A 27,708-nucleotide genomic window follows, 5' to 3' on the forward strand; every position below is an offset into this window, starting at 1 on the left:
GTAAGTGAATATTTTATTCTAAAATATGTTGACTGTCTATTGCTGTGTTATAATTGCAATCAAAAATATATTGTGAAAAAGTGATGAAAATGATTTTTCAGTTATTTCTAATCTTACAAATAAAAATGAGAAATTTCAAAAGCAAAATTCTATTGAGACTATCTTGAAGCCTGCATGTTAAAGGAGTAAGCTCATTCAGTTCATTGTATTTTAGGATTATCTTCTTTTGGCATTATGCTAGCTCCCTATGGAGAGCTTCACACATTTAAAATGTCTGATCGAAATGTAGTTACCAAAGTGTACCAGTAAGGAAATTGTAGGTACAGTGCAACTGTTTTTCAGTTTATACTCTCCCTGTGCAATACCCAGTAGGAATTTTGTCCCATTTATATCAGACATGATTGACCAAGCCATTGGACAAATGGTCTCCTTCAGATTGTCATAATTTCACTGTATCATTGGTTGTTGGATGATCTCTAAGGACTCAACTTCTAACGTATCTACTCTCACTAACATCGTTGTGGCCAAGGTTCACAGCCCCACCATCAATTGAACAGATTTTGCCAGAAGAGCCCAAGAGATATTCTTGGCCCTCATCAAATATGAGTGCTCCTGCTTGGCTAATTTTGTGGGGTTCTATCTTCCTGACACAATTACATTCTTCTTGAGCTGGGAATTCTCACATTCCCTGATCACCAAAGCACCTAACAGAGAGTTGATAGAGAAACGCCCATGGAAGACAAAGCTTGCATTTCTGCCAAAGGGAAGAAAATATAGCTCACCTGGCTTTTGAGGCCAGGATCAAGTTCTGAACACTACTTTCACAATCCACTCAGGAACACACACTGAAATTTGAGCCCCAGATCATCACTAAAGTTAAAAATTTAAACCAGGCGGAAGATATAAAAGTTTGAATACGCATACAAACAGATTCAAGAACAGTTTCTTCCCCGCTGCTGTATTAGACTTTTAAATGGACCTTTCAAATATTAATTCTGATCTCTCTGCACTTTCTCTGCAACTGTACCACTATATTCAGCACTCTGTTCAGCTACCCTGCTACCTTTGTGTAGTACAACCTGTCTGTATAGCATGCAAAACAATTGTATCTTAGTATATGTGACAACAATAAATCAAATACCAACTGAAAATTCAAGCATCCAACTTTCATGTCTAATGAAGTCAGGTCAATAGAAATCAGTAGCAAATAAGTGAGTTCTAACCAAGGGCAGGCAATCTTTTAATTATTAACTTACAGTTCTTTAAGTAATCTGTGCCCTTTCTTACACCACTATACACACATGCAGATAGACAAAATCTAAAATAAAAAAAAGAGTAAATGCACTTTTGCAGAAAATTCAGTCTGCTTCACTTTCCTTACATTTCACTCCAATTATACACTTAGGCCTCTTCACTGGATGGATATCAGTCAGTGCCATGAGAAAAAGGCGCTATCTTCCTAACTCTGCCAAATTTGTAGACTGTGCATGGACTTTAATGGGAATGTCCCAACATTCAGGATGGAATGTGCCCTCTTTGTATTTTTCCATCACCAGGATCAGACAACCTTAATATTTTGTGGTGGTTATTTCCATATCACTGGTATCACACACCTCGGGAAATTTTCCTGGATCCCTTAAAATCATGACCAGACAGAGGTCTCAAGGCCACATTCTCAAACAGAAAGATGCGCTCAAGTCTTATTCCCAGCGATCTCCTCCTAATTCACAACCTCTGAGCTTGCTGTCCAATTAAGGACAGTCCCATCAGAGAACAGGCAGCCAGCAGTTCTGTAGCTTCAGCAGATCGACTGGAGGAAGTATGCAGTGCCATGAGGGCACCTCAACATGAACACACCCTAGGTGAGTTGAACTTAAAAATGTAGAAGTGCCAAACTAGTAAGTTCCAACGGCATTTCCATAAGGAGGCAGTCTCAATGGAGATTGTATGGTGCAAGGAGCTAATCTAGGTCCCTTTCTATTGCTGAGAAATGGCAATAGTGGTATGCATTCAGGAGCCAGCTAACCTCCCTGCTCATCAGCCAAAGGGGTCAGAAAAATTCTGCCTGTTGTCTCCCTCCTCCATCTCATTCCTTCAGGATGAGTATCCACAATTTTATCTGTGAATCAATGCTTTCTGTTAGTGGCTGATGTTATACCTAAGATTCCCTTAGTCGGCAGATGATTTAATTTCAGGAATTTAATAATTCATTATTTTCAAAGTTTGTGAGAAGGTTTGTAGCTCGTTGTTGTGGTTCTGTTCGCCGAGCTGGGAATTTGTGTTGCAGACGTTTCGTCCCCTGTCTAGGTGACATCCTCAGTGCTTGGGAGCCTCCTGTGAAGCGCTTCTGTGATGTTTCCTCCAGCATTTATAGTGGTTTGTCTCTGCCGCTTCTGGTTGTCAGTTCCAGCTGTCCATTGCATTGGTCGGTATATTGGGTATAAAACAGCAGAATTCAGTAGTAATGCTCAGTTATCCCTGTAATACTATAAATGTCTTGGCTGTTACTGGTAACCCTCTAGTGAAATGTTAAAATTAATAACATTGTATATTTCCATAATGAGCATTAATACCAAAAAAATTAACAAAATTTAGTCACATGAATAATTTCTTTCCAGTCAAGTATGAACAACAAAGCAGAGGTGATATCCTTCCAGTAAATTAAATAATGAGCAAGATGCTAAACTATTTCCTCCAGTGAGTGAGCTGCTACTGCCTGAGCCACATAGACCTGAGAAACACCAGGTTTCATATTTGGTGTCTGTTAGTTTAGCTGATCTTATGAAGAGAAGCATGAGGAATATAAAAGCTGGGTTAGGAAAGGGAGAAGAACAGCTCTCATTCTCATTCTTGATCACATTAGAATGAGCCATACTTGGAACTGCCAGAAGGGCTTATGCCCGAAACTTCGATTCTCCTGCTCCTTGGATGCTGCCTGACCTGCTGCGCTTTTCCAGCAACACATTTTTTAGATGAGGATCATACCCAAGCATATGAATTCTAATTGCATTTTGCTACTTATTGTTAAAACACAAGTGAATAATGGCATCATGTATTTACTCTGAGGAGCATTGTTGTTGTTAGGTGTTGTCCCAGTCGAACTCCTGTTGCTTGTCAAGATACTGTTCAAAAGGGCCACAACACTCTGCAGTACACCAGAACTGCCAAAAGAGAAAGAACACCTCTATGTATTCGCCAAAAATGGATACCCCCGCAATTTCATCAACAGATACCTGAGGGAAAGACAACGGAACGAGGACATGTCGCAACCCAAAGGACTAGCCACACTACCATACATCAAGAGCATTTCCGAACTGACAGACAGACTACTGCGACCACAAGGACTCATAACAGCACACAAACCAACAGCCACTCTCAGACAACAACTCACCAAAACGAAGGACCCGATACCCAGCATGAGCAAAACCAATGTAGTGTATAAAATCCCATGCAAGGACTGCACAAAACACTACATAAGACAAACAGGAAGACAGCTAACGATCCGCATCCATGAACACCAACTAGCCACGAAATGACACGACCAGCTATCCTTAGTAGCCACACAAGCAGGTGACAAGCAACATGAGATCGACTGGGACAACACTACTATTATGGGACAAGCCAAATAGAGAACAGCCAGGGAATTCCTAGAGGCATGGCACTCATCCACAGATTCAATCAATAAGCACATCAACCTGGACTCAATATACCGACCACTGCAACAGACAGCTGGAACTGACAACCGGAAGTGGCAGAGACAAACCACTATAAATGCCAGAGGAAAGATCACAGAAGCACTTCACAGGAGGCTCCCAAGCACTGAGGATGTCACCGAGACAGGGGACGAAACGTCTGCAACACAAATTCCCAGTTCGGCGAACAGAACCACAACAACTCATTATTTTATTTAATAATGTTTCTCTGCATTAATTTAATGCAGCTGTCTACTGAATGTGCACTTTGTAGGTGTTAAAGCATTGAAAATGATTAGAAAGGTTATATTAATATGCTTTTTTTATATAAAACAGCAGAACTCAGTAATCCCCGTAATACTATAAATGTCTTGGCCGTTACTGGTAACCCTCTAGCGAAATGTTAAAATTAATAACATTGTATATTTCCATAATGAGCATTAATACCAAAAAATATTAACAAAATTTAGTCACATGAATAATTTCTTTCCAGTCAAGTATGAACAACAAAGCAGAGGTGATATCCTTCCAGTAAATTAAATAATGAGCAAGATGCTAAACTATTTCCTCCAGTGATTGAGCTGCTACTGCCTGAGCCACACAGACCTGAGAAACACCAGGTTTCATATTTGGTGTCTGTTAGTTTAGCTGATCTTATGCAGAGAAGCATGAGGAATATAAAAGCTGGGTTAGGAAAGGGAAAAAACAGCTCTCATTCTCATTCTTGATCACATTAGAATGAGCCATACTTGGAATTGCCAGAAGGGCTTATGCCCGAAACGTCGATTCTCCTGCTCCTTGGATGCTGCCTGACCTGCTGCGCTTTTCCAGCAACACATTTTTCAGATGAGGATCACACCCAAGCATATGAATTCTAATTGCATTTTGCCACTTATTGTTAAAACACAAGTGAATAATGGCATCATGTATTTCCTCTGAGGAGCATTATTGCTGTCAGGACAGTAGAGGATGGCTTAATGGACACATATATTGTGCAATAGGATGCTATGCAAAAGAAAAAGGACTATCCTAGTGCTGAGCAGCCTGATCGCAAACAAAGTAATGGTTAGACAATTGTAATTGGCCGCAGCATACCTAGATTAGAGGAGATCTTCACTTTTCTTTTTATTCATTCACAGAATGTGGGCACTGCTGGCTAGCCCAGGATTTATTTCTTTTCCTTAATTGTCCAGAGGGCATTTAACAGTCAACTGCATGGTTGGGGTCTGGAGCCACATGTAGGCCACACCAAGCAAAGATGGCAGATTTCCTTTCCTGAAGGACATTAGTGAACTAGATGGCTTTTCCAACAATTTCAACAATTATTAGACTCTTAATTCCAGATTTTTATGAAATCAAATTCCACTGAACCTCGGTAACTCAGAGCATTATCTTGGTCCTTGATTTATTATAATACCACTGGTCCATTGCCTGTCCATCTGAATAACATTTGGAGAGCATTCACAATGAACCTGAACTCAGCAATGACTTGTTGCCCTTGGGAAAGGAGAAAAGATATAAAATTTAAGTCTTTAAAGAATATTTATTAATCAAGTTTGCAGATTTAGATTTATCTTAATGCATATTTGGTAAACATTTACTGACCAGATTTTGACCAAATTTCTTACAGCCAGTTCTAGTTTTGAAAGAGTTTTGTGGCTACTGTCATAAGAACGAAGTTTGTGTTATTTGGTTATGACAGCATTAAATTATAATAACCTTCAGGGAGAGAAATACAATTCAATGATGAGATTTCCTTGTCACTTGTTAAATTTTCATAGAATCCCTACAGTGTCGAAACAGGCCATTCAGCCCAGCAAGTCCACACCAACCCTCTGAAAAGTAACTCACCCAGACCCATTCCCCTACATTTTCCATGACTAATATACCTAAAGTACACATCCCTGAAAACTATGGGAAATTTAGCATGGCCAATTCACTTAACCTGCACATTTTTGGACTTTGGGAGGAAACCAGAGCAAACCCACCCACACATGGGGAGAATGTACAAACTCTACACAGTTGCCTGAGGCTGGGATTGAACCCAGATCCCTGACACTGTGAGGCAGCAGTACTAACCACTGAGTCACCCAAGACTATTAGGTACCACACTCTGCGAAAATCTTAACAAGTGCTTAAAATTGCAACAAGAATGTTACATGATAATATGTGTGGGCAGCACGGTGGCACAGTGGTTAGCACTGCTGTCTCACAGCGCCTGAGACCCGGGTTCAATTCCCGACTCAGGCGACTGACTGTGTGGAGTTTGCAAGTTCTCCCCGTGTCTGCGTGGGTTTCCTCCGGGTGCTCCGGTTTCCTCCCACAGTCCAAAGATGTGCGGGTCAGGTGAATTGGCCATGCTAAATTGCCCGTAGTGTTAGGTAAGGGGTAAATGTAGGGATATGGGTGGGTCGCGGGTCGGTGTGGACTTGTTGGGCCGAAGGGCCTGTTTCCACACTGTAAGTAATCTAATCTAATCAAAGTAATCTAATGATGAATGAATTCATTCACATATTAATGGCAACTTGTAAAGTCTTTAATTGCTAAATACTCATTGTCTCACAAACGTGTCTTCTCATTTCACCATTCATATATTTAGAAGTTGTGTAAAATCCAAAAGCTCATCCCTTATTGATTTCTTTCAGGTTATTGGATTGTTAGATGTCTTTACACCAGCAGTCACACTGGAGAATTTTCGAGAAGTGTAAGTTCAGCAGAATTTAAATTACAAACTGGTGAAAATCTCTTCTGCTCTGTTGTTGTAACTCAGTTTATACTGAAGCAGGTTCCCTGAGAAAGGTCCATAAGTAAGCCTAATAAGAGCACAATTTGCAGGGGGGACAGATGGAAGATTTTGTAAGGAAATCTAGACTTGCTTTGCTGCATGTGAGAAAGATATTACTTTTACCACCCCCTGAGAAAAAGATCAGGAATGACAACACCACAGGAAATGACATCGCCACAGGAAATGGCGTCACCAACTCAAGGAAACCTAAACACATAACTAGAAAGCCGTCCATACCACCAGTGCTTCATCCAGAGGCTCACTGATGATGTTACCTAGTATGGTGATGAAACATCTGAAAACAAACCTTCCAGCTAACAAGTAAACCTACATCCAGAACCTTAACCTGAGCTACAAATCTTCTCAAAACTCGCTAAGTTATTCCTTGCATGATCTTTGTTTTATTTGGGTGGGATTCATTAAATTCTGAGTTACTTGTGTAACCCTGTCCGAGCACTGTATGGTGTAATGGGCAAGCTAACAGAAGAATGAAGAACTAACATTAAATTTCCGTGATTGAACCTGTTTTTTTCTCCAACTGAATACTGGAAGAACATGTTAGTGCTCTACAGCTCAATCTGCTGGCCACAATGGAAATAAAACAGTTGGTGCCTGTTTGGGAAGTCAAGATTTGGTGGCTAAACATTTTTAAATATCCTTTTGGAAAACATAAGCAATTTATAAAATTAAAATCTGTTTTGGAAGTTCATGAATGATGTACATCTTGCAGTATTTTAAATATTTGAAAAATGAAAAATTATATTTTAATACTGTTTGGACAGTATTGTTTCCCCACTCAAGGGCTAAAACTCCTCTTTCTACACTGTAAGCTTTGAACACTCCATAGTTTAGGTGTATCATATTTTATATTTGCCAGTGTGGAATTTGGGTGGTTAATGTAGATTTCAGTTATTCTAATCAGGCTTAGCTCAGAGTTGGCAAGGTTGGGATTGATGCACATTTGAAAGCCACTAGGATCTCCAGACAAACCTGAGCTGATGTTTTACGACAAATAAGTCATTTTTATAGTGGTCTTGCAGGGCAAATATTGACTGTTGATGCCACGATTTGCTGAAAGCAACTCATCAAGTATCCTGAGACAAGACCTTCTAAACCCATAGTTTCCACCACATCAAACTAAAGGGGCAGCAGACACATGGGAATATGACTAGCTCTAAATACCCGCAAACCACACACAATCCAGACTTGGAACTACATCATAATTCCTTCTCTGTAACAGGGTCAAAACTGTAGAACTACCTTCCTAACAGCACAATGGATGAACATACACCACATGGACTGCAGCGGTTCAAGAAGCCAGCTCACAACCACCACCTCCTGGGAAATTAGGGAAAGTCAATAAATCTTGGCCTAGTTAGCAATGCTCACACCCCTTGGGTGATGCATTTCAAAAATGGAATGAATGCGCAGACACTGCCTGCTACATTAGGATATTAATTACTTATCATACGTCTGTGAAGTGCATGCAGGATGATGAAATTTCTTGGTTCCCAAATTTAACCACTTTTTGCCAGCGTGGAAGCAGCTTCACTGAAGACAGCTATATTTGCAAAAGTAGTTTCTATTATGAATTTGTACACATCATTTTATAACAAAAATGCAGGAAGACATAGTACGATTTTAAAATGGGAAGTGGGATATCTATGTGTATCTGGTTCAAAAATCTCTCAAATGTTTACAAGGGAGAAGCACAAGTACAACCCAAGATAACTTGTCTTTTAAGGAAGAAGAAGTTGACAACCACTTCCTGCATCTGCCAAGTACAGAGTCAGGAATAGAGTGAATTACATGTGGAATTATTCGGCTGAACAGATACTGCAGTTAATTTTGACAGTATTTTGAAGTATTCTGAATCCATTATTCTCGTCATACCTAGAAATATTTTTTCAAGCATTTACTGTTCTTTTTAATCTTGTTCTCTAATGGAGATGATAAACTTTGGATCAAGCCCAGGCTATTCAGCCCCTTGGGACTGTGCCAACATTAAGCTAGATCATGATCCACTTACCTGCTTTAGTTCCATATCCTTTAATACCCTTACCTAATAAAATATATGTCTGATGTAGTTTTGATATTTTCAAAGTGCCTGAGTGCCAATAGCTTATTTGTTGAAAAAAAAGGTTCAATTTTGTAATAGTAAAGAAATTACTATTCATGCTTTGTGATTATGATGCTGGAAAATCCACCCCATGACATGCCAGAGAAATTGTTGCATATTTGAGGAAAGGATCTTGCGATTGAAGTGCCTTGTATTTAGCTCAAGAGTACTATGAAGGTTGATTGTCTGTCAAACAATTTCTTTAAAACCTTTGTCTAATGCCAATTACATATTTACTACTGTAGGTACTTGGTGACAAACCTCATGGGTGCAGATTTGAATAACATCGTTAAGTGTCAGAAGTTGACAGACGATCATGTGCAGTTTCTTGTGTATCAGTTACTCAGGGGACTTAAGGTACAGTATTCAGTGTACTATATATAGAAACAAAATTAGGTTACCAATGGTCAAGAACAATGTCTGATTCTCATTTCTTTTTCTATCCGATGCATACTTTAGATGGTTTCAACATCATTTACACATTTCAGCTTTCTATCTATTAATGATTAATATTATCCATGTACACTATCCTTTCTCCTCTTCTAGTCTTATGATATTCAACGACTTACTCCATACTTGACCTCATTAAGTCATTGCCCCAACAGCAACCCATTCTCTGCAGTCAAACAATGGTCACAGTATAACTAATTTACAGTAGTTTTCAAATATTCCAAATGTGCAGGTATTTTTAAATTATTATTCAAGGTATTTCATCAGGGAGGATATCTGTCGATCTCATTTGCATGTAGACAGAAGTGTGTTAGAAGTGAATTTTCACTAAGAAGCAGACTCATTGCAAAAGATGTAATTTTTTTAAGTGAGGGAGACTAAATGGAATTTACCATTGTTCATTAATTACTTGGTGAAATTATTACCACAACTATCAGGTAATTACATATCCTGCGTAAGATATGAGTAAAAGCTAAAACAATTATCTGTGTATGAAGCAAAAGGTTACAATGTGCCCTAAGTCTGCCTTCAATTAGAAAACTGATGTGAAATGTTTTCACTGGAAAGGTTCAAATTTAATGTTATGAAAATAATTAACCTGCCTGGTTTCTTCATGGATGCAGTTGTGCTTCCTGTGTATCTCTAGCTTGATTTTGTTTGATTTTCAGTATTTGCAGTCTCTTCCCTTTTTTTGCTATCTAAAATACTTAAATACTAATTACCATTCACAGAATTATATTTACCTATCTAGAAAGATTTTGCATTCATCTATGTCAATGGTATGTTGCAGATTGCTTTCACAAACAAGAATGATCTAAGTCCATGAACTTAACAATGCTATTCTCATTATTGTAACTAAACCTCTACCAGAAAAATATATTGATCAGTGGAAAATGTACCCAAGATTGCACTCAAACCATCACAGTCAAGATTTTCTTACGATTGTCATCTAGCAAGTGTTTTCTCTTGCATAGTAAGGGCTTCTCTTCCACCCATGGCACTTGGTCAGTGACCTGTATGATTCTGTCATATAGATCGATGGTTCTCCCTGGATAGCTGTCACAAAACTACCATTTATGACAATTGGTTTTGTCGGATTAGTTTGAAAAGGAAGATAGACTGCAAAGATGGAACCTTGTAGGCTAAAGCTGTCCCTTTTGCTTCAACCTCAGACCAGTTCGAAGCAGCCACAGATAGCATCAGAGTTGGTCTTGTCTAAACTTTTTGAGAATGATCTTACTTTATGTATAACTGCCTATAGTGCCGACCTTGCCTCATTTGTTAGCAAAAGACCTGAATTCACGTGCAGTTCAAAATGCTTAAGCACAGAATTCTAGATCATACTGAGGGTGGCTTGCACTGTCATATTTTGAATGAGACAGTAAATTGAAGTCTGAGCTGTCATGTTGTGTAAAAGACCTCATAACACTATATCAAAAGAGAACAGAAAAGTTTTACCTAAGTGCGCTTTTTAATCCTTCAGTCAGTATTACTAAAAACAGATTATCTCGTACTTATCATATCAGTATGACGCTTGCTGTGCATAAATTGGCTGCCACATTTCCTACATATCAGCGACATTGGTGTTGTGAAAGGCACTATAACTGGAAGGATTTTTTTACATGTACAGAAGTGAACATCTACATGTAACCTTGACCCATGGCCACACTTCACATAGTCTGGGTTCTGTCTTTTCTTAAATCATTTAAATTCCGTTTAACACTTTCAAGAAACTCTGCTAGTTTAAGTCAGCAATAGTCTCTCCTGACTTTAGAAAGAACAGAGTTGTTTCATCAGCAATAAATCTGAACGTCATTAAAAATATTAAACCAAAAAATGAAATAAATCTGTAAATCTGATGACAGAATATTACTGAAATTAGTTGCTTCGATCAAGATTTGTGCAGGGAATAGACAAGTTAAAGTTATGTGTTACATTTAGTTAAACAGTCAGCTAGTAAACATACCCAACACCCAAATTCATCCACAAGGGTAGCAATAACAGAGATCTCAATGCCAAACAACAACTTATTTAAAAAAAGTCACAGGAATGCTGGTAGTTCAAGCTTGATTGTGAATACAAACTTTATGACATTGATTTTTGACACTTTATTTGCTATATTTTAGACAGTCTATTATATTCTACTTTACATGTCAAAACCATTTCTCATGGAAATGTTAAATGTTTTAAACGTGCAAGTGCTTGTCAATCTTTAGTAAATCAAAATAAATAAGTTAAAATACCATAAAGCTATAGTGAGTATTTGCAAATCATTGTGCTGTTTTAAAATTGTCAAAATTATTTTAACTTGATCAGTAGACAAAAATATGCAAATATTTTTGACAAAACAATGTGCACAAAAGTATCACTTCCAGTAACCGAGAGAGAGAGAGAGAGAGAGCTGTATTTTACAACTTTCTTCAAGGCTAAGCTGGCGACTGTATCTTTTGTCATTTTGCATATAGGCCCGTGGATGACCATTTCATTACAGATTGCACTGTTTTTCCATCAGTTAATTGATAGGACTAAGGGCCCTCAAAAATTATAAATTAATAATAACTAAAATTTAATAATATAATTTAGATGTATTTAACAAATTGAAAACAACAAAGTTGTAAAACAACCAAGCATTCTAGTTAACGCACAAACAATAATTATACAGCACAGTGGCGTGCTGTAGCAAAGACCTCAAAGAAGAAAAACAGTATAATGTATTGTAATTAAGTAAATCTCATCACCACTTCTTCACAGGCTATTTCTAAATCCTGACAGTTTGATGTGACAAATACCACATTTAGTGCAATTGTATGAGGGAACATTCTCCATCAAAATGCAACTGCAATTTAGCTTGAGAAAGATAAATCCTTATAGAAATATCCAGACAATTCCTTTGAGAAAATATTAGTTCTAAAATCCTGATTTTTGGCAGTTTACTAACTCTGTGTATTTGCCCTGGGGACATAGACCAATTAAAAGCAGCTATAACAGCAATGGACATTTACCATCAGCCCATCTTAAAGCTTTTCTACCTTAGGTTTCTGCACAATCAGCAGTAGATTGGAAAACAAACCTTCGCTCTATAGGCACTGTTCAGGTTCTAACTATTTGGTTTTATCTGACAACCTCCAGTTTTGGTTTTCAAATGCTCTGATGTGTTGGTATGTATCACCTTTACCTCGATTTTCTTACGAGAAGCTGACCCACAAGTGTTGTTTGCTTAACTGGTCATAACCACAAAAATCAACATTTCCTGAAAGCAGTAGGACATGCTTTTGAAGCCTCCAGAATGGAAATCATGCACATGATGCCCAGTACAAATACTTAATGAATGTTATAAAACTGTCACTCAACCATGATTTTGGCTCCTCATTAATTTACCAGCATTTGTTCCTTCTCACGTCAACCCTATCTGTTTTAAAATTCTTTTTAAGATTTACTAGCCAAACCTTGAGTATGGTTGCACTAATCCTTGCAGCATCTCTCCTGAAGATAGTGTAAAATCCCCATGAGTTCAGTGTGGAAATGTTCCCACTGTATTGTCTGAAATTAAATGCACATCAGTGGGAACAATCCTGTGGAAGATGTCAGAAGATCTCCCATGTTGAAGCCTTCCAGCACAATTGAGCCTGCCAGGATTTTATATTAGTGCATACATTCTTGATGTTTTCTCTTCATTTTGTAACTGAAGCCTATGCCACAAAGTAATTCCAGCCAAAAAAGTGAGCAATCCACTAACTACCAGAGCTTCAACACAGTTCTGAATAAACTACAAGAATGCTTCCATCTGCAGCCATGGCAACTGTTTCTCTGACAAGATGACACCAACTGAGCCCTAATCCACTCGACTTGAGGACAAAGTGACATCTGCCATACACATACATACATATACACACTCACTTCTTGACAAAGGCCAAAGATTGATCTTTGCTTTGAATAGCTTTTAAATTTTGGGCATAGTGGGGATGAGCAATCCAGAGCCACAGGCAACATGGGTTCAAATCTCACTGTGACACATGGTGCACTTTGAGTTCATTAAACAAAAGCTGGAGTAAGAAGCTTGTATAATAACAGCCATCTAATCATATATGTTATGTTCACTAAGAGAAGGAATTCTGCTATCTTTATCCAATCTGATGTGCATGTTATTCTGGACCACAACAATTTAATTGGCTCTTAACTGCTGTCTGAGCAGTTAGGAGAAAATAAATTCTGGCCAGGACAGTGACAGTCATATCACATAAATCAATAAAAGAAAATCTTTCGTAGGTTCAACCCTGACTATGTCAACCTCATTAGACAACTTTCCTGTAACAAATAAATCAGCATCAAAAAATGTTTTCTCTAGTTTGACCTTTTCTCTCATTTTCTTTCTTGTTCTCCATGCTCCCTAGTCTCTCTCTACAGTTATGGAAAAAACAGTTTTTGATAAGTTTATCATAAGACAGAGTTAACTATTATTTTTCGCAGTCTTTCCACATGGAAACAAAAAATGGTCAATTTCAATAAGAAAAATCTGGCAATTTCAAATTCAATTTCACAATACATTTATGATGAAATTTTTGATTTATAACATCATAATTTCCTGTTTTTCTTCTGACAGTATATCCATTCAGCTGGTATCATTCACAGAGTAAGTTGAGTTTGTATTATGTATCCTGTGTAAGTTTTTATTCTCTGCATGTCCTACTTAAGTAAAAGTTTAATAAAACAAAAATAAGTCAAACCAGTAAACAGTCAAATTAATAAAGAGCTAAAGCAAATGGGGAGAGAAAGTTCCATCACAATAAGTTGCTGACTCCAGAGTTTCCATTTGTTTAGTGGTGACTGGCAACCCGCCAGCTTGTTCCATTTTAGTCGAGATACAATCAACAAAAGACTGCCTTCCCAGCTGTTTGCGAGCATAGTTGAGTAAGTTCAGCTGGAAACCACTGCAAAACTTTTAAAATAGCCCTCATTTCTGCAAAGGCCAATTTCAGAAAAGCCATGACTTCAGACTTAGAGTGTTATAGACCATTAATCTGTCCTAGAAGGGTCCCACCATGCTAGTGAACTGTATGTGTCAGTATGTTGATAGCACACAGGAACTTAGAAGTATAGGGGGAAATACCAAGAGAATTTAGAATGGATAATACTATCCCACCAATTGCCCCCCTTATTAATATGCCAGGCTACAGGGGGCAGACAACCATGTATTCCAACATTTGAGGACATTGGAAAAAGTAAATGTTTCATATAGGTTTACCACTTTTGTAGCAGGATAAGGGGCTAAAATGAATGCAAACACAGATAAGTATATGCCTTTTGAGACTTTGGTTTCTGGGAAATCTGTATGAATAGCTAGTGCATGAAAGGGTTATAACCAGTAGGAACGGTAACAATAAATATTTTCATAAATCTAACAGTATTACAAATCTAAAGAAATAAATTATGTAACTTTTAAAAACCAAATTACAGAACAAGATCTGTTTCTTCATGTTTAAATACTGATCAAAAGATATGTAATGGGAAAATGCAGGATTGCAAAGAAAATGAAGAGTCAATGTGATATCATCTGTTTTATGCATCCAAAGTATTTGATATTTCTACATTAGTCTGAAATAGTGATAAATATTTTCTCTCTGCAGGATCTGAAACCAAGCAATTTAGCAGTAAATGAGGACTGTGAATTACGAGTAAGGATAACTTAGTTCCCTTGCTGTTTAATTCATATTTGAAGAAGAAGAATATTTTTTCTTTACATCTTTCTCTTCCTCCACCGCTTGCTCATAACATACAGTTTTATATTTATCTAACATACAGATTCTAGATTTTGGATTGGCACGACAGACCGATGATGAGATGACTGGTTATGTAGCAACTAGATGGTATCGAGCACCAGAAATAATGCTAAACTGGATGCATTATAATCAGACAGGTAAAAGGAATGCAAACACCTATAGAAACAGTGCTCAATTTTCAAATCAGTGCCAAGGATTCTCTAAGTACAGACTCTACAGTATATGTTCCTTTCACAGTGTTTCATTGTGGGACTTGCAAACCTTGTATTGTAATATTTTACAAAAGGTCAGCCCAGTCAGATCTCTGGGTTGGACTAGTTCTATTTAATATAAGCTCCCATCCCATACTGGGCATCTGGCTAGGAACTCACAAGATGAGGGTTTTTTTAAAAAAAAAGCTGGAATAAACACAGCTGCAAATTTAAGACATGGATGGGATGATTTTTTTTCCCTTTCTTTGGGCATATTTTCAGTCTTTCAATCTGGGAAAAGTATTTCTCAAGAACATTGGTAAGAAGCCAAAATCAGGATAAAACAGTTCCCTATTTGTGTTTTCTGACTTTCTCTTAATATGTCCCTGCTGAATCCCAAGTGCCATTACTAACGGAGAAAATGAAAGTCAACGGAACTGCAGTTCTGTTTCTTACTTTTATATTTACACTGCACTAAATAAAACACAAATAAAGTTGAAAAAAACCTTCCATGCACATTTGTTGTGAGAGAAAGCTTGTGTTTTATTCACTCTTGCCATATCTTAATTTTGAAGAAAATATTTGAATAGAAACTGCTGAACAATAAAGATAACCTTCCTGCAGTACAGCTGGTTGAATGATGCATAATATGGAGTGCGTATATTCCAATTGCACAATCAAAACTCAGCTCAGTCAAAACAGGCAAAAATAACAAGCCCAGGTCTTGAAAAACAAATGGTAGATGTTTTATGTAGAGATATTATCATGGTGTGTTTTTCTTATTTTGGGGACAATAAATATTTCAGTTACTGAGAAGAAAATGCTTAGAAACAACTTCAGAGAGCATTTGCAGCAATATGTAGGACACGATGGTTAGGTTGTAGAGAATGCATAAAACCCTTTACAGAGCTGCATTGTTTTCACCAGCCTTTCTGCTAACTCTTCCTTGATATTGATGGCTGCTAAATTGATGTGAATAAAGAGTTTCCAGTGCCACTTAAGATTTTGAATAATCCTTTGACTTGCTGACTGGATTAAAAACATAGCATCTGCATCAAACTAATTTAATAGCTTGTACTCGATTGGTAAGAGTAGACAGGGCAGATATCAAAATTATTTTTCTTTCACTTTTCAATCAATATTTTGGATCTGTGTTGCAAAAAAACATTAATTAATGCAAACTTTGACTATCTGGGCCTCAGGTCTATAATTAACTATTTGGATTCATACAGTGGCTTTAATGAAATATGGCATTCCAAAGTGTTCCACAGCAGCATAATACAAAATATGACACTGTACCTCATAAAGAGACACTGGTCTGATGTCAAAGAGGTAAGTTTTCATAAGTGTCTTAAAGGGAGAAAGCAAGGTAGAGAGGTGGAAAGAGATAGGAGTGTGTTCTGGAACTTGAGGCCAAGGCAGTTGAAGGTACAGCCCGGTCCCTCAAATGAAATGGTGGAGCCTCCTACTGACAGGCCAGGGTGAGCCTGAGGCACATTCTATGAACTTCTCAGCATGTTGGGCTGTGACAGCCATAACAGAGACCCCAGTGGAGGGGAGCTGCCTGTGCAACGATGGCCTGGTAACGGTGGTCAACTTATAAATGTAATACTATGTATAAGCGTCCCAAAAAGGTGACCATGCAAATCTCCCACTGACAGTGATGGTCTCCCACAGTAGGGCTGCCAGCCCTCTAGCCCCTCGGGCACCCCTTTGGGCTATCTGTCTGCTGGGGCTCAACTGGCATTGCTTCTGGAGGTGGCTGCCTCTTTGTAAATCTTCGCCAGGGATCAGCCAGGGTTATCGCCAGGTTCCCAGAGTTTCAGCCCAGCATTCAGATTGGGATGCCGAAGTTAAAATTCAGCCCATTATCTCAATTTAAAAATTATTCTGCTTCGACGAGAAAGTGAATACAAAGGTGACCTCCAACTGTGATTACGTACATCAAACCTGGTCATATCAAGTTTTGGTAACAGTAGGTTTGTTGTAACGGTATAATGAACATTAGAAGATATAACATTGGAACAGAAGTAGGCTGTTAAGCCAGTTTGTCTGTTCAATGAGATCAGACCAATGTGCGAACAAACTCCATGTACCTGCCTTTGCCCCATACTCCATACGAACTTTGATTATTAAAGAAAATCTATTAATTGTTACTTTCAGAAGAGTTCCGAACTTGTAAGACTAATTTTTAGACTGTGCCCTTTAATCCTAGACTCCCAATCCAAGGGAAACAAGTGAGAAATCATGACTTAAATTTGTATTGCAGTTGATGCCATGAAACTGTGTTAAGCTCTACCCCTGAAAAGAAAGCCTCCAGAGTCTGTAATGGTAAAATTGTTGCACCAATGCACACAATACAGTTTTGGACTTGTTTTCAGGTTTCTTTTTAAACTAAATTCTTTTTCTTTTGCTTCCCCAGTGGATATTTGGTCTATTGGATGCATTATGGCAGAGTTGTTGAAAGGAAAAGCCCTCTTCCCAGGAACTGATTGTATCCTTGACAAGTTTTTTTGTTTGTTCGATAGTATTTATTCAGATTATAGACTGGTAAATGGAATGAACATAAAGTAAAAGAATTTGAAATACAAGTTATCCAGAGTTATGTTTACCGCTAGGGTGATTCATGCACCCTGATAGGAGTAATCTTGGTCTGGTAAGCTGTTGTATTGAACACTACGCCTACAGCAATGAAACCTGGACCATCTACCAACATCACAGAAAGAGTGTTTCCACCAGCAGTACTCACATTGAACCCTAGGGATCAAATGGGAGAACAGCTGGACCAATGTGAGCACTCCCCTTGAAGCTATACCTACCAATATCAAAAGCTCTGCTCCTAAAGAGCAAGCTTCCATGGATGGGCTCTTGTGTCCAGATGCTCAAAAACTGCCTCCCCCTTTAAAAGTTCTCATCTTCCAGCTCTCCATTGGCAGTTGATCCAAAGGTTGGGCAAAGGAAAGGTAAAAGTAGAGGCTCAAGGTCACCCTAAGACACAAAGGCTTCGGCACTACTGACTGAGAGGAGAATGGCTCAGTATGGCATCACCCAAACCATCAAGACACAAGACACCGAGGTCCATGACTTGACTGGGAGGTCAAACAGCAGCACCGAAGGAAGATTGACACCCATCCAGTGGTGCAAATTCCAACTTCTTGCTGCAACAATGTGCTCCCATTACAGGAAAGGTTTTCGAGCCAAATTTGGGCTTATCTAAGGACTTCATTTAAACTGACAGACATCATCCTCGATTCCAACGGGCCCCCCCTGCTGTCGACAAAGTATAGCAGTAGTGCTAAAGTTTAATTTTTCACCAACATGAGCTAGAGCTGATCACTAGCTAGAGTTAGTGTTTGTATGATTGGTATGAAATGTAAGAAAAAGCCTCCCTCTTATCTCTAATTATTACAGATAATAGTGAAATTGTAACTTTGACCATCCTCATTTTTCTAGATAGTGAGCTTTCCCAATCTTATATGGTCTATAAAATATATTTAGCGTTGATTAAGCAGCAGATATTGTGACTTATCAACAAGAGCATTTTCTTTTCTCCTCTATATTTTCTTATAATGATACAGATATTGATCAACTGAAGCGAATAATGGAAGTTGTTGGAACACCGAGTACTGAATTACTAAAAAAGATATCTTCAGAACATGTAAGTGAATGTTTGATCCTAACAGTAAATACTGTTCAAACAGGAAGTTATTTGTCCCCTCATATTCATCAGGTATCAGAGTGGAGAGTACATAGTAACATTTATGTTAAAATTCTGCCTTTGATAGGTTTTCCTCCTTTGTATCCAACATGATTTTAGTGAATTATGGTTTCAAAGTAATTGCGATGACTAACTGGTAAATATTCATATGTGATCTTGGAATGTGTGTAAGCAGACTACTTAAAAACATGAGCCATCACAAATAAGGCCGACTGAACAGAAACACGCTTTGAGCAGGAATTTGCAAAGTAACAATCAGCCTCAGGAATCTGTAATCAGGGGTTTCTGTAACCAATTGTACTACTCCCTGCTACAGCTAGAAGCTGAAATTTGCTAATTTGGACAAAACAAAAACATGAAAGCATCTAATAAATGTTTTCCTTTTAATGGACAGCATAAAATTAAAAGATAGGCTTGCAGTCTCACAGAACCAACCTTTCATAACCTCAGTACATCCTAAAGCTCATTACACCCAATGAAGCATGTTTGCTGGATATATGCTGCTACTATTTAGGAAATGTGTTGCTGGTTAAAGCACAGCAGGTTATGCAGCATCTCAGGAATAGGGAATTCGACGTTTCGAGCATAAGCCCTTCATCAGGGATTCCTGATGAAGGGCTTATGCTCGAAACGTCGAATTCCCTATTCCTGAGATGCTGCCTAACCTGCTGTGCTTTAACCAGCAACACATTTGCAGCTGTGATCTCCAGCATCTGCAGACCTCATTTTTTACTATTTAGGAAACCAAAATTTGCACACAGTTCATAATACACAAGATTCTTCTTTGGTGAGTTTTTATTCTGAATAAATAATTGACTGAATAGTCTTGCCTCAGGCAAAGTATGCAGCAATAAATGTTATTTACTAGTACTTAGAAATTGTAACAAACTTTTTGGCACAAATAGTCCATGTTGGTCTTTTCCCCTTGTCAATTGTTATCCTTATTTCATATGCCGCCCTTATTCCCAAATCTCTATCTTGCTTTCCGACAATCACCCATCTAAGATATTCTTAAATGTTCACATGGCTTCGAGTTTAATCAGTTACTCCAGTAGTGCTTTCCACACCTTCATGGCCTTTTTATCCATCTTATTCTAGTGGACAGAAGATTGCAAAGTGCATTTGATCTTGCAGTAAAGATGTCCACACACCCCTTGCCATGCTATCATGCCCATTTCTAAGGAGGAACTTCTCCATTCTATTTATGCAAATGGAGAACATGACCTCATAACTTCAGAGTTTTTTAGTTTCGTCTGAAACCAGCTGGTTAACCACACAGTGCAGTAGTGGGATGAGTGACACAACCTATCTAGTTAGAGACTATCCTGGGTTCGGAGTTACTGAGGGGGGCTGAGTACGCAACCCTGGGGAGCTCCAATGTTGAGTGTTAGTGAGGATGAAATATTGTCCTTAATCTTTACTGATTGTGGCCTGTAAGTCAGGAAACTGAAGATCCATTGTAGAAAGTTTAGTAATCTTTCCAAAGGGGACAATAGTGTTGAAGGCTGAACTGTAGTCAATGAGTAGGATTCTTACATAGCTGTTCTTGGTGTCAAGATGTTCTAAGGAGGAGTGAAGGGCAGGTGATATGGCATCTGATGTGGATCTGTTGGTCCGATAAGCAAATTGGAGTGGGTCAAGAGTAGTGGGGAGGCTGGAGTTGACTAATGCCATGACCAGCCTTTCAAAGCACTTCATGACCACTGATGTTAGGGTCACTGGGCGGTAGTCATTGAGACATGCTACACGAGCCTTCTTAGGCACAGGGATGATGTTGACCCTTTTGAAACAGGCAGAGACAGTGGCCTGCTGCAGGAAGAGGTTGAAGATGCCCAAGAAGACCTCTGCCAGTTGATCTGTGCATGCTCCGAGTACACGGCCTGGCACTCTGTCTTGTCCCATCATTTTCCTTGGATTCACACGAAGGAAAACTGATCTGACCTCTGATGAAGTGACTGTTGGGATAGGTTCGTCAGGACTGGTCGGAATAGGTTTTACCTCTCCGCCAAAATTCTGCTCAAAGCGAATATAGAAGGCGTTGAGACGATCTGGGAGGGATATGTCAGCGTCTGCAATTTTGCACTGTCTCTTTTTAGAACCTGTGATGTCATTCAGTTCTTGCCATAGTTCTTACCTTGTCTGTCTGGGTCTCTAGTTTGGATCGGTATTGGTCCTTGGCTGTCTTATTGGCTCTGCGAAGGTCTTACTTGGATTCCTTATATTTAAATAGTCTCCTGGTCTGAAAGCCTCACGCCTGGTGTTTAGCAGGTTCTGTATGTCCAGATTAATCCAGGGCTTCCTGTTAGGGAACACCCGGATTGACTTCCTCCACACACGTGCTGATAAAGTCTGTGATGGTGGTGGCATACTCGTCCAAGGTGCCTGTTTGAACGTGGCCCAATTCCAGACAGCACCAGAGTTGATCTTCTGCCTCTTCCGACCAGCACTGGACCTGTATCTGTGAGGGAGTCTCCTGCTTGAGATTTTGCCTGTAAACCAGGAGAAAAACGACAAAGCTGGATGTGGGGAAGCAAAGGCATAGGAACAAAAGAAACTGTACAAATGAAAAGAACAATAAAGAGTTACAGAGAAGAAAGGGTGTGACAGTAAGAAAACAAAGCATGGAGCACCAAAAATCAAGTAGAGTAAAAATTGAGCAAGGTAGAAAGAAATCCAGTGAAAAGGAGATTAATTCAATAGAGATTAATTGAGCAATTTTGGCAAAACAGTGACAGATGATTAATGAAAGCCAGAGAAATAAATATTCATGACTTATATTTTTGTATCACCTTCATCATAATAAAACATTACATTAGGTTTTGAAATGCGGGACCAATTACCCAAGGTAGGCAGTTGATTATTCAGAAGTAATTTTCAGATAGTGTACTAACTTTAAGCAGTAGTTTAGATAGAGAGAAAAAGTAAATGACTCATGACCATTATGGATTGATCAGTGGTAGCAGAGGATGAAGAGACATTGGCACAGTGTGTGTTGATCTCATTAGAGCTGTGGAAGCACTATCCTGCTCATGATTCAAAGTGCTAGGGATCCCCTCCTTGTGGCTTCCTCCTCCTCTTCTCGGCCATCTTCCATCTGAAGATGATAGTTGTCTGACAAGCACTGCTCCCTGATTCTGAGCACTTGTTAATAATCATCATTTTTAGGGGTTTGGTAGACTGTACTGAACACAGCACAGGACAGACAATGCAACTGACAGGATAGTCATCTCCCTCTTTGCCCACCTCCTCGCTCAAGTCAATTTGCATTATGCTAGGATCACCTTTTTCTAAACACTTGCGCTGATAGTAGGTTACTCAGGTTCTATTTTCGCTAACTTGGAAACCTGACATAATTAGTGACCCACTTATTTCCAGAACTGTTTTAAGCATTGATTTCTTTTCTTTGCGATTGAATAATCAATGCAAATTTCATAACATTTTTATTATTCCAAAAATAGCTATTTATTAAGGGACTTATTTTCTTGCAATCCCAAGGTGCTTTACACAAAAAAAAATTGACACTGAGCTGAAAAAGGAGATATTGGGATAGATAATCAGAACTTTGGTCAAAGACATCTGCTTTCAAAAGGTGTGTCTTTAAGAAAGGAAGAAATGTATAAAAGTTTAGAAACTAGAGTTTTGGCCAGAGACAGCATCAGTTGAGGAGTGATTAAAATCAGGACTGCTTCAAATGGCAGGATAAGAGCTGGATAGTTACTTACCTCTGACAGTTGTAGAGCTGGAGGAAGTTCAGAGGTATGGATGGATTGGGCTTTGGATGGATTTTAAAACAAGTATGAATTTCTAAAATTGAGGCATTGTTTAACAGGGAGCCAGTGAAGGTCAGCGAGTACATTTACTGCTACTGGAACTGATAGATTTACTTCTCACTTCCTGCAAATCATTTTAATTTTAAGTTGCATTTCTTCTCTTGTTACATTTCTATGTTATTTCATGACTTAGTTATTGGAAATATGTTGACCCAAAGGCTTGCATAAACATTACTAATCTTGTTTATTCTCAACGCTATTAAAATTTTATCCTGGATTTTGTTTTTAAACTTCGGAGACCTTGTTTCCACATCAATTATTTATATGGAAATAATGTGATGTTGTATCAAGTTCTAAATGAATAATCAAGAAGTGACCTGCAGCTTGTTAACGGGTCCTTCACTTTTTAACAAGCCAACAATATGAATTGTGAAGTTGTTTTGTGACTATTGAGAAATAAATATCAGCATGTTGACACTGAAGGATTACCCAAACTCAAATTCTAAAACTGAATTTCAAAATCTATAATGAACAAAATGTGTTGAAATTTTGGAGTGTTCTTATGGGTTCTGGGGAGAACATAAAATTTATTAAGTAACTTTCATACAGAAGCATGTAACTTTGAAACCTCACCCCAATGAGGTACAAAGTAGCTGCTTTGTAAATAAAGACCAACTCAAGAACCTGTTTATACTCATTGAATAGAAAAGTATCAAGACGGACAGAGGAATTCAGAGACCCGGAGTGCATATCTACCAATCCCTGAAGGTGGCAGAACAGCTCGTCAAAGTGGTAAAGAAGGCATATGGGATGCTTTCTTTCATTGGGCAAGATACAAAAGAAGGAATTCCAGAACTATGTAAGACATAGACCAGGCCATAATTGGAGTTTTCTATCGAGTTCTGGTCATCACATTTCATGGAGGGCAACATTGCTGCGATGAGAGCACAGAGAAGATTTTATAAGAATGTTGCCAGGGTTGAAAGTTGCAGTTAGGAGCAAAGGTTAGGTATGCTAGCATTGTTTCCCTTAGAATAGAGGTGTCTGAAAGGTGGTGTAATTGAGGTGTTCAAAATAATGGAGTGGAGATGTGCTGTTGGCTAGAGTAGGTAGAATTGTTTTCCTTTAGGGGAGAGGTCACTTATTAGGGAGCACAAAATTAAGGTGATCACTGGAAGGAGAAACATTTTCAGCTCGAGGATGGTGGATGTCTGGACTTCACTGCTCAGTTCAGGGGGTGGAAACCCTCAATTCAGTGAAAAGAAACCTGGATCTGTATCTGAAGTGCTGTAATGTGCAAGCCACAGAGCAGGTATGGGTTTAAAATGGGCAGCCAGTTCATTCAGTAGGAGCAGATACAATGGGCTGAATGGTCACTTTCAGAGCTGTAATTTTTCTATGATACCCATAGTTTTAAAATTTCAGAATTGCATATCAGTGGTGAAGAAGAAACTCCATCTCATGTTGTGGCCTGGATTGAATGTATGTTTGAATTTATCCTCGAACCTGCAAAGCCATTTCAATTTACCAACCTATAATCACTGCAAGGTGATCTACAAGTATATAATTTGAAAATGAAGGATGTTTACAGTTATCTGGACATTTGCACCGTTTGTGCATGAACATTGTTTACAAATCTGAAACATAAACTGACTATATTTTATTGTGGATGGATGCAGAGTTGTGCCCACTCCACCACTGCAAACTGTATTTGCAGTGGATTAACATAGATTCAATGCACATTCGTGATGAGTCATGCTGCCCAGACCACAAGAAGGTGATCAGGTCATGCCCTCAACTTAAGTTACTTGAAAATCTATCCGAACGGAAACATATGGGAGATTGTATTTGCATGCAGATTGTCCCAATCATGCTGCCCGACCTTGGCCAAAGGATCATGGAATTCCATGTGCTCTATTCCTCTGAAGTTTGTCGGGAAATTGTTGGCAATTGGTAGCAACACTTTTTCAAAATACTATGTACACTTTTAACAAATATTGTACAAAATCGTGTTTGAAATAGAGGAATTATGTTCTTGTGCTTGTCGCTGTTTGTAGATATTGAAAAACTGTGATTTCCCATCATTAATGCAAAACATGGCCACATCTTTCTGCCACAAGCATTAACTGAAAGAAAAAACACTTTAAAAGCAATTGCTCCCAAGGGTTTCATCTCAAGCTTCATCCTATAAATTTCATCATGTACAGCCCAGTGTTTATATTGGAGCTCAGAGTCTCTTTCTGTTCTCACCAGAAATTGTTAAAACAAAAGGGTAATATTTATTGTGCAGTTTCTAAAGTAGAAAAACATGCAATCGAGTTGAAGGAGCATCCTAACAAATAAACTGATATACTACTAAATTTATTAAGTGAAAGATGCCAAAAATGTTTAAAACAAAAGGGTAATATGTATTGTGCAGTTTATAACCAAGAACAATACAGACTGGATCAGAGTCCAACTTTAAATTTTTTGCATCACCAGGACAAAATCCAACATCCAAAACATGAAAGTTCATCCATATCTGTGATGTAACATACCCTGTCCTACAATGCCCATGTGCAAAATTCTAATCAAAGTGACTAAGACTACTGTGTCACAGCCTTGCGATTCCCCAAACCCCATAAATTCTGTGTTCACTGGAAAAATTCTTTTAAAAGATCACACTGCTGTGACAGAGTCAGATCATACTTTAACTAAAAACAAAATCCACGAAACAAGAGCACACACCATTCAAAAATACTGACGTATTTAAAAAGAATCTCAACCCCTTTCCTTCCTGTTTGTCCCAGGCATATGTGCTCCCTGGCTCAGATGGTAATAAATTCTATGTCTCCCAGAATCCAATTGCTATGACGGTCAGGAATAGTATTTGTCTTTCATAATCTTAAAATAATCAGAAAACAGTATTTAGAAACCCTGACTTGAAGACCAATGCAAGCATCTATTAAACAGGTATAGGTTTGTGGCTGGCAGGAAACTAGGGTGTGGTGAGCACATCTTGAGTGTTGTTTAACCTGTCATCATTCCTCTTTAGTCCTGCTTTTCTTTTAACTAACACTAATGCAGAGAATTTTCTAAAGTAGAAAACCATGCAGTTGAGTTTAAGGAGCATCAAAACAAATAAATTGGTATACCCACTAAATTTATTAAGTGAAAGATGCCAGGAATTTTTAAAACAAAAGGGTATGATCTATTGTGCAGTTTATAACCAGAAACAATACAGACTGGATCAGAGTCCAACTTTAAATCTTTTGCATTACCAGGACAAAATCCAACATCCAAAACATGGAGGTTCATCCATATCTGTGCTGTAGCATACCCTGTCCTACAATGCTCATGTGCAAAATTCTAATCTTTTGCATCACCAGGATAAAATTCAGCATCCAGACTATAGAGTTTCATTCTTATCTAATTGTAATTATATTGTAACAAAGCTCCCTTCAGTTGTTGGCCGGAAATTTCTTGTTCAGAACCTCAGTCCTTGGGCAGCATGTTGTAGATGGAATGAATGCAATCTTTGCATAGCTTCCACTGTTACCAACATGCTCCCCTCCACCGTTATCAATATTGCAAATATGTTGGAATAGATTTTTGCAAATGAAAGGCTCTCATTACTGCATTAGCTCCTTTCCAAGCTGCCATTTCAGTAAATGATCTGTTAGGAGGATGGACTCCCTGGGATACCCATTTGTATCTTTTTCTGGAGATTAGCTTGAATAACATTAAAATGGATTTTAAATTGGAGTGGGATGCAGGCAGATAGAGTAAGAGAGAAACACATTCTCTGTCAGAAATTTCACACCAGCAATATTTTAATTCCTATGCTTTTTTAACATTGGTTGGCAGTTTTCCCATCCAGATATATCAGGAACAAGCAGCCTAACCACTTCCAGACAGTCATTTCTTGTGGGCTCTCAGAACCTTACTAAAAGCAGGAATACCCATCTTATCGGAAGCCTGCATTCATTGTACTGACACTGCTACTTTCACATTTTGCAAACAGGAAAATGAGGCCAAAGCAAACCCCTCTTGATCATGACTACGTTTAGCATTTCCTCCAAAACATACTGAAGTTATCATGTTTGCTGTTCTAAGCTGTCAAGAGTGTGGTACTGGAAAAGCACAGCAGGTCAGGCAGCATCCAAGGAGCCCTTCATTCCTGATGAAGGGTTTATGCTTGAATCGTCGATTCTCCTGCTCCTCGGATGCTGCCTGACCTGCTGTGCTTTTCCAGCACCATACTCTCAACTCTGATCTCCAGCATCTGCAGTCCTCACTTTTTCTTGTTCTAAGCTGTGAGACCTTAATCGGGTTCACTAGGAGTACTCAAACTCTGAAATCTTCACAAAGAGACAATAGTACACAAGTCCCTGTGATCTGAATTCCACCATTATTCATTTCAGTGGTTCCAGTCAGCTTCTGAAACCAATCCATAAGATTTTACTCAGCAATTTGACTCTGAGCAAGATGTTTGATTTTTCACATTAAAAAGCACAATCGTCGTCAGCCACATCTCGGGACTCCAGTAGATGCATATTTGAGAGGCATTTGACTGCTGCGACTACCTCAGAAAACAAAAGATTGATTCCAGTCTATCACTACTTCAGAGTTCAATGATTTGGAGTTGCCTGTGTTGGACTGGGGTCTACAAAGTTAAAAATCACACAACCCCAGGTTATACCACCTGATAAAGGAGCAACGCTCCGAAAGCTAGTGTGCTTCCAATTAAACCTGTTGGACTATAACCTGGTGTTGTGTGATTTTTAACTCAGAGTTCAATGGGATAGTCGGATATTGGAGACAGTATTAACTTTGTTTCAATTAGTAAGGTCTGATTAAAGACTCCTCCAACATTGGTTTCAAATAATTTCTCAGCGCTTTAAGATTTGTTTTGTTTTTCTAACCGCATATATCCTACAAACAATTCAGGTTATAAGAGACTTTGATTTTATAATTAATAGCAACGAAAGCTCAAATGGTCACTTGTAGCTAAAATTCTTTCTTATGAAATCATTATACTTTGTATAATCAAGCATTGAAATGTTACTATTCCGATTGCTTGATTTGATTTATTATTGTTACATGTACTGAGATACAACATTTTCACTGTATTGCGTGCTGTATAGGCGATCGTACCTACAAAGTGCATCAGGTAGCAGAAGAGAGTGCAAAATACAGTGTTACAGAGAGAGAGAGAGAGAGAGAT

At 38.5% G+C, this 27,708-nt stretch overlaps 1 protein-coding gene across 1 annotated transcript in view; it reads left to right on the forward strand.

Moving 5' to 3' along the window:
* The window catches only part of mapk11 (mitogen-activated protein kinase 11), a 53,269-nt gene that overhangs the window by 17,176 nt on the left and 8,385 nt on the right, over positions 1 to 27,708 (forward strand). The window contains exons 3-9 of the mRNA XM_060842847.1: positions 6,338 to 6,396; positions 8,842 to 8,953; positions 13,647 to 13,676; positions 14,671 to 14,718; positions 14,846 to 14,960; positions 17,437 to 17,508; positions 18,593 to 18,672. Of these exons, the coding sequence (XP_060698830.1) occupies positions 6,338 to 6,396; positions 8,842 to 8,953; positions 13,647 to 13,676; positions 14,671 to 14,718; positions 14,846 to 14,960; positions 17,437 to 17,508; positions 18,593 to 18,672 (516 nt within the window). The remainder of the gene's footprint in view (positions 1 to 6,337; positions 6,397 to 8,841; positions 8,954 to 13,646; positions 13,677 to 14,670; positions 14,719 to 14,845; positions 14,961 to 17,436; positions 17,509 to 18,592; positions 18,673 to 27,708) is intronic.

This window comes from Hemiscyllium ocellatum, chromosome 23 (assembly GCF_020745735.1).
Source record: "Hemiscyllium ocellatum isolate sHemOce1 chromosome 23, sHemOce1.pat.X.cur, whole genome shotgun sequence".
Taxonomy (NCBI): domain Eukaryota; kingdom Metazoa; phylum Chordata; class Chondrichthyes; order Orectolobiformes; family Hemiscylliidae; genus Hemiscyllium; species Hemiscyllium ocellatum.